The sequence below is a fragment of the Heterodontus francisci genome, unplaced genomic scaffold (genome assembly GCF_036365525.1).
Source record: "Heterodontus francisci isolate sHetFra1 unplaced genomic scaffold, sHetFra1.hap1 HAP1_SCAFFOLD_684, whole genome shotgun sequence".
Lineage (NCBI taxonomy): Eukaryota > Metazoa > Chordata > Chondrichthyes > Heterodontiformes > Heterodontidae > Heterodontus > Heterodontus francisci.
Window position 1 is genome coordinate 74,693 of NW_027141619.1, and position 8,127 is coordinate 82,819.

The 8,127-nt window shown below is 44.9% G+C and overlaps 1 protein-coding gene across 1 annotated transcript; it reads left to right on the forward strand.

Annotated features, from left to right (window-relative positions):
* Positions 1 to 1,954: 1,954 nt before the first annotated feature.
* On the forward strand, positions 1,955 to 7,000 carry LOC137364179 (probable G-protein coupled receptor 139). Its single transcript, XM_068027563.1, has 2 exons — positions 1,955 to 2,815; positions 6,848 to 7,000. Exons 1-2 carry the CDS (start codon positions 1,955 to 1,957, stop codon positions 6,998 to 7,000), a joined length of 1,014 nt encoding a protein of 337 aa, XP_067883664.1.
* The last annotated feature ends 1,127 nt before the right edge of the window (positions 7,001 to 8,127 follow it).

The window sequence follows — 8,127 nt, forward strand, 5'->3', positions numbered from 1 at the left end:
CAGAATATCCTAGCTGTCATTAACCTCACAGCGAATGGAATTTCCCTCCCCCACCCACTATGATCTCTAGCACTCTTCCACAGATACAGATCTGTACTTTTCATGCGGGTACTTTATTGTATGTCAGATGCAACGATGAGATGAAACGTTTCAGATCATAACCACCGTTCCATTTTCTCAGATGGACTGCGCTGCAAATGGATAATGGCAACAGACAAACTTACTGGGGACTGGAGGGGCTGTTAGCTGCTGATTGTGATGGGCATCTCCTATCAGTACAAGGCCAATCAGTTGCTCCTCAACTCTTGGGTCTATCCACATATTTCCACCACATTCTCTCACCACTTGCGTCTCCTTCACTTGGCCTCATTTTCCATGCTTTCGTCCGACTCTGTTATTCTGTTGTAAACATTTACACCTCCGCTGGAGGCATCCTTTGTTTCTTTCATTGTTCCATTATCGTTGCACAATGATCCCTTTTGTCATTGAATCGCTCCTGAACTCCATCCATCACGGAGCTTTGGCACAGTTTTTTTCTTCCTCCCCTATACCCACTTTTCTCTTCTCTACAATTCATTCAGGATTGTTAATGTAGAATATCTTCCAGTTCAAATAAAAATGTATCGAACTAAATATTATCTCTGTTTCTCCCTCCACAGGTGCTACCCTACCTACGGGGTGATTTCAGTCATTCTGTTTTTATCAGTTTGACAGCATTCTCAGCATGTACCTTTTGCTACAATGTTTAGGGACGGATACTAACTGACGTGCATGATGTAGGTGGGAAAGCCGTTTCGGAGTATTGACTCCACATACTGTGCTTTTTAGCCTTGCAATGTTTTCCACCCTGACATCATTATGACTGACAGGTTTGGATTTCCGTTCGTCATGGAAGACGATGGACCAAGGCTGAATAAGCCATGACTCTGGGTTACTCTGCCTGATATCGAAGGCGTCCAATCCACAACTCCAGAGGGCTAGACATCTCCGACATCTGGGATATCGATCCCCAATTCCATGGATGTTCCTCATATCCAGGAGCATGGTCTGAGTCCGAGGAAGTTGGCAGAGGGAGCAAAATGGGAGGGGGAGGGTGCTTGATTACAAGTTCTGGTGAGGAGGAGGAAGGGGCAGGAGGAGAGACGATTGGAAGAGTGTCATATTCCCTAGGAAGGGGTCTCTCTTCCTGCAGTGTGGTCCGAGAACCGGGATGGAGAAGGGGTGTGAAGGCTTGTGTTATGGGATGAGGGGGCAGGAGACAGAGGGAAAGGGGGGAGAGGGAGGGTGATAGGTGCTGGTCCTGCCTGATCTCCATTCCTTCGCAGGAGTCTCATTCATACAGAAAGCTCCGAGTCTGGTGAGGGGCAGGGCAGGAGAGGTGGACGGAGAGAAGGAGTGGAATGGTGGGGGGATAGGGACATGAAGATGGATACCCAATCCACAACGCCTGAATGAAGGTGTTGCCAATTCTATGGATGTGGAAGGTGTGTCAGTTCCTGCAAGGCTCCATTCACCAACTGCAGTTTGATGCAGTTTCCGCTGTGTAAAATCCAGGACAACATGGAGAGGGTTCCAATACTGGGCGGTAGAGCAGTCGGTAACTGATTATTGACTGGATGGGAGGATCTGATCATAACGGCATCCTATTATCTCTCACACCACCAAGGCTGGAGCAGGAGTGTTTGATCATGCAGTCAATTTGTTTTTTTCTGATCAGAAATTCCAAATGTTCCTTGTGTCTGTTTGGCTGGAGACCCCCCCTCCCTCCCCCCCCCCCCTCCCGATTCCTTTAAAACTGGAAATTGCGAGGCAGGTGAGGTCGTTTTTGACATTCGGTAACCTCTGACCCGCTTTTGGTGCAAAACTTCAGCCCTTATTGACTGAGCTCTGACAGGGAGCACGCTTGATCAGTAATTTGCAGTCTCTTACCCTTTTTTCTCTCCCAGGTAATTTAATGGCGATTGTGATCCTGTCCAGGGAAAAGTGTGGTCTCTCCACTTGCACCACTTGCTACCTGGTGGCCATGGCAACAGCGGATTTACTGCTCATTATCACTGACGTCATGCTAAGGAAACTTAGTCATTATTATTTCCCTGGATCTTTCCTCGACATCACTCCTGTCTGTAGTGTTATCAATACCCTGGTTCGTTCAGCAAGAGACTGTTCTGTCTGGTTCACTGTCACTTTCTCCTTTGATCGATTTGTGGTAATTTCTTGCCAAAAGATGAAAACTAAATATTGCACCAAGAAAACTGCAGCTCTGATTTTAGCAATAACCTGCACTCTGCTCTGGTTAAAAAATATTCCGTTCCTCTTTATATATAAACCTGCATTGATAGTCTTCAACGTACCGTTGTTCTGTTATCCAAAGTCAAAACATTACACTGAGCCCGGATGGGTGTCATATCACTGGTTTAATCGGATTTTAGTCCCATTTCTTCCATTTGCTTTAATTCTGTTGCTCAACTCCCTGACAATCAGACACATTCTCGTGGCCAGTCGAGTCCGGAAGGGACTGAGGGGTCGGAGCAAGGGAGAGAATCGCAGTGACCCAGAGATGGAGAGTAGAAGGAAGTCCATGATTTTACTCTTCACCATATCAGGCAGCTTCATACTTCTCTGGTTGACATTTGTTATAGAATTCTTAAACTATAGCATTGCAGGAACAACTCCCGATTATTACAATGATGCTGTATTGGTATTTCGAAATGTTGCATTCATGCTGCAGAATTTAAGTAGCTGTACAAATGCATTTATTTATATTGTGACTCAGTCCAAGTTCAGAGAGCAGTTCGTGGTCGCTGTGAAATATCCGGTCGTATCAATTGTTCAATTAACGTTTAAACAAAAATGATGAGAGAGCCCGGGGTTGGGTACGGCGGGGTGGGGGCGGAGGGGGGGGGGGGGGGGTGGGCGGGGGGGGCTGGGGTAGGCGGGACGGGGGGGCAGTGTTTTCAGTCCATTAATGTAATATTTATTCCCAGAATCAGAGGTGATCATCGGAGGGTGTAAAGCATTCTGGAGAATAGTCACAGCTCTGTCTGCATAGGAGGAGAGGGAAAATCACCCACAGTCCTTCCTCGATCACCACTGGTTTTATGTTCAGCACCCGACATATCTTTGTAAAAAATAAACGTGTGCATATGAAAACAAAATGCTGCAGATGCTGGCAATATTATTGTGTGAATTGATAATTTCATTTATGTACTTTGAGGCACATTTTTGAGACTGTCTCCGTTCCATTCTCTAGCTGCTGCTGTACTTTCTCTAGTTCGCTCCACCAGTAAGATGGTGGATTGAGGATTAGTTTCCATCTGGACAAGCCCAGCTGAGGGGCTTCGGTGGGAAGAAGGATACAGATAAGAAGGACTGGAGGCTGGTTCCCTCCAGCAGATAACAGATATGACACTTCAGATTAGCATTTGCTCAGAAGGCTTTCTGGCTGAGCAAAACTTTCCTCGACTGAAGCCATAGTCTTGACTCATTGCCCCAAACAACGATCTCTATCCATTGACTCCATCCCTCGCCGTACTCTCTATCTGAGACTAAATTAGTACATAAATGTGGTGTGAGGTTTGACCCCGAGATGTGCTTCCAACCACATCACAGTATCACAGAATCATCAGAGTGCAAAAGGCGGACATTCAACCTATTGTGTTCGCACTGGCTCTCTGAAAGAGCAATTTCCTCAGTTCCATTCCGCCGCCTTCTTCCCGTAAACCTGGGCGTTCTTCCTTTTCAGATAAGTGTCTAATTACCTTTTGAATGCTTCTATTTAATCTACCTCTATCACGGACTCAGGCAGCGCATTCCAGACCTTAACCATTCGCTGCGTTAAAATGTTTCTCCTCATGTCACTTTTGCTTCCCTTAGCAAATACTTTAAATTTATGCCCTCTCATTCTCGAAACTTTCATGAGTGGCAACAGGTTCTCCCCATGGACTCTGTCTAGACACCTCATGATTTTGAATACATCTGTCAAATAACCTCTCAGACATATATTCTCAAAGGAAAACAGTCTTAACTTCTCCAATGTATCTCCATAACTGAAGTTCTGCAACCATGGCACCATTCCCGTGAATCTTTTTCGTACTCACTCCAATGCCCTTATATCTTTCCTAAAGTGTGGCGCCCAGAATTGGACGCAATACTCCAGCTAAGGCCAAACTAGCGTCTTCTAAAAATTCAACATACATTCCTTATTCTTGTACTCCATTCAAAGAACAAAGAACAAAGATAATTACAGCACAGGAACAGGCCCTTCGGCCCTCCAAGCCTGCGCCGATCCAGATCCTCTCTCTAAACATGTCGCCTATTTTCTAAGGTTCTGTATCTCTTTTCTTCCTGCCCATTCATGTATCTGTCTAGATACATCTTAAAAGACTCCATCGTGCCCGCATCTACCACCTCCGCTGGCAATGCGTTCCAGGTGCCCACCACCCTCTGCGTAAAGAACTTTCCACGCATATCCCCCCTAAACTTTTCCCCTTTCACTTTGAACTCGTGTCCTCTAGTAATTGAAACCCCCACTCTGGGAAAAAGCCTCTTGCTATCCACCCTGTCTATACCTCTCATGATTTTGTACACCTCAATCAGGTCCCCCCTCAACCTCCGTCTTTCTAATGAAAATAATCCTAATCTGCTCAACCTCTCTTCATAGCTAGCGCCCTCCATACCAGGCAACATCCTGGTGAACCTCCTCTGCACCCTCTCCAAAGCATCCACATCCTTTTGATAATGTGGCGACCAGAACTGTACGCAGTATTCCAAATGTGGCCGAACCAAAGTCCTATACAACTGTAACATGACCTGCCAACTCTTGTACTCAATGCCCCGTCCGATGAAGGAAAGCATGCCGTATGCCTTCTTGACCACTCTATTTACCTGCGTTGCCACCTTCAGGGAACAGTGGACCTGAACACCCAAATCTCTCTGGACATCAATTTTCCCCAGGACTTTTCCATTTACTGTATAGTTCACTCTTGAATTGGATCTTCCAAAATGCATCACCTCGCATTTGCCCTGATTGAACTCCATCTGCCATTTCTCTGCCCAACTCTCCAATCTATCTATATTCTGCTGTATTCTCTGACAGTCCCCTTCACTATCTGCTACTCCACCAATCTTAGTGTCGTCTGCAAATTTGCTAATCAGTCCACCTATACTTTCCTCCAAATCATTAATGTATATCACAAACAACAGTGGTCCCAGCACGGATCCCTGTGGAACACCACTGGTCACACGTCTCCATTTTGAGAAACTCCCTTCTACTGCTACTCTCTGTCTCCTGTTGCCCAGCCAGTTCTTTATCCATCTAGCTAGTACACCTTGGACCCCAAGCGCCTTCACTTTCTCCATCAGCCTGCCATGGGGAACCTTATCAAACGCCTTACTGAAGTCCATGTATATGACATCGACAGCCCTTCCCTCATCAATCAACTTTGTCACTTCCTCAAAGAATTCTATTAAGTTGGTAAGACATGACCTTCCCTGCACAAAACCATGTTGCCTATCACTGATGAGCCCATTTTCTTCCAAATGGGAATAGATCCTATCCCTCAGTATCTTCTCCAGCAGCTTCCCTACCACTGACGTCAGTCTCACCGGTCTATAATTACCTGGATTATCCCTGCTACCCTTCTTAAACAAGGGGACAACATTAGCAATTCTCCAGTCCTCCGGGACCTCACCCGTGTTTAAGGATGCTGCAAAGATATCTGTTAAGGCCCCAGCTATTTCCTCTCTCGCTTCCCTCAGTAACCTGGGATAGATCCCATCCGGACCTGGGGACTTGTCCACCTTAATGCCCTTTAGAATACCCAACACTTCCTCCCTCCTTATGCCGACTTGACCTAGAGTAATCAAACATCTGTTCCTAACCTCAACATCCGTCATGTCCCTCTCCTCGGTGAATACCGATGCAAAGTACTCGTTTAGAATCTCACCCATTTTCTCTGAGTCCAAGCATAACATTCCTCCTTTGTCCTTTAGTGGGCCAATCCTTTCTCTAGTTACCCTCTTTCTCCTTATATATGAATAAAAGGCTTTGGGATTTTCCTTAACCCTGTTTGCTAAAGATATTTCATGACCCCTTTTAGCCCTCTTAATTCCTCGTTTCAGATTGGTCCTCCATTCCCGATATTCTTTCAAAGCTTCGTCTTTCATCAGCCGCCTACACCTTATGTATGCTTCCTTTTTCCTCTTAGCTAGTCTCACAATTTCACCTGTCATCCATGGTTCCCTAATCTTGCCATTTCTATCCCTCATTTTCACAGGAACATGTCTCTCCTGCACGCTAATCAACCTCTCTTTAAAAGCCTCCCACATATCACATGTGGATTTACCTTCAAACAGCTGCTCCCAATCTACATTTCCCAGCTCCTGCCGAATTTTGGTGTAGTTGGCCTTCCCCCAATTTAGCACTCTCCCTTTTGGACCACTCTCGTCTTTGTCCATGAGTATTTTAAAGCTTACGGAATTGTGATCACTATTCCCAAAGTAGTCCCCGACTGAAACTTCAACAACCTGGCCGGGCTCATTCCCCAACACCAGGTCCAGTATGGTCCTGGTCCAATATCCCAGAATATTGCATGCTTTGCACTGCATATCTACATTCACAAATTCTGCTGCTGAAAAAGTCATCCATTCCTTTAGTACCTCTAGACTGGCTATACTCCAACATTCAAACTCCATAAACCTGTGGTCTTAAACAACACTGCTGCTACTACGTAACACACAGCGAGGCCCTTTCACCTATCACCACGAGGCTATCTGACCTGCATTGGTGTCAAGTCAATCAACATCTTTATATGAAAGTGTTCATTCAATTTTTTTCAACTTGCTTCAGTGCCTCACCCCTCCTTCTGTGTGTAATCTGCGCCAGCACATCAAACCGACGAGTTATCTGGACTCATCTCATTATGGCCACGTGAGAATCTCTGATCTTAATCGCTGCATATTTGGTGGCCACGCCTTTAGCAGCTTCGGCACGAAGATCTGAAATTCCGTCCTTATACCTCTACAACTCTCTAAGTGGCTTTCCTCCTGTAAGGCATTCCTTCAGACATTCACATTTGAGCAAGCTGGTGGTCATCTGGTCTAATATTTCCTTATGTGGCTGTGCCGTGCTTTGTCTTTTCAATGTCCCCATGAAGTATCTTGGGAACATAAACAACATAAAAGGCGTCACATAAACATAAGCGACTGTTTTGCTTAGATGGGTAGTTACAGCACAAGTGAGGTTAGTGATATATCTGGTTGGTGAGATGCAGTAAAAGCAAGGTCAGTAAAATATATGTATGGATAGTTGCAATAAACGGGAGGGCATATATATATAACTGGGAAGGTAATTATAGTCAATGATGGATAGGGATGGTTAGCTTCAGACTACAAATGATGTCCGTGATATACGTGGAGGGTGTTCGTGTGGCAAATGAGTTTGGTGATGTATCTGGATGCGTAGATACGCAATACAAGTGTTATTTTATGTACCTGGTTGTTTAGTTGGAGTACAAGTGAAATTATTGATATATCTGGATTGGTAGCTGTAGTACAAATGATGTATATATTCTGTCTTTGAGCGTGGTTAAGTTCAAGTTAGGACAGTGATTATGTGTATTTTATTAGTCTAAGTCCAAGTGATAACAGTGATACGTCTGGATGGGTAGCTACAGTGAAATGAGTTCAGTGATGAACCTGGATGGGTAGCTACAGTCCAAATAAGGTCAGTGATATATCCGGATGGTTACATATAGTTAAGGTGATGTCAGTAATATATATGGATGTTTAGCTACAGGTGATGTTAATGAAATATCTGCATGATTAGCTGCAGGAGAGTTAAGGTCAGTGATATATCTGATGGGTAGTTATGCTGCTAAGTAGTTCAGCAATGTATCTGGATGCGTGCATATATAATGATTGTATTCTGTTATATATCTGGATGGGTAGTTACAGTAAAGTTGACGTCAGTGACATGCCTGGATGTGTAGAGTACAAGTGAAATCATTGATGTATCTTGATGGGTAGCTGCAGTGCAAATGGCGTTGGTGTTATATCTGAGAGGGTAGATATGCTACAAGATCACAGAATCACAGAATTGTTCCTGTGCAGAAGCCGGCCATTCGGCCC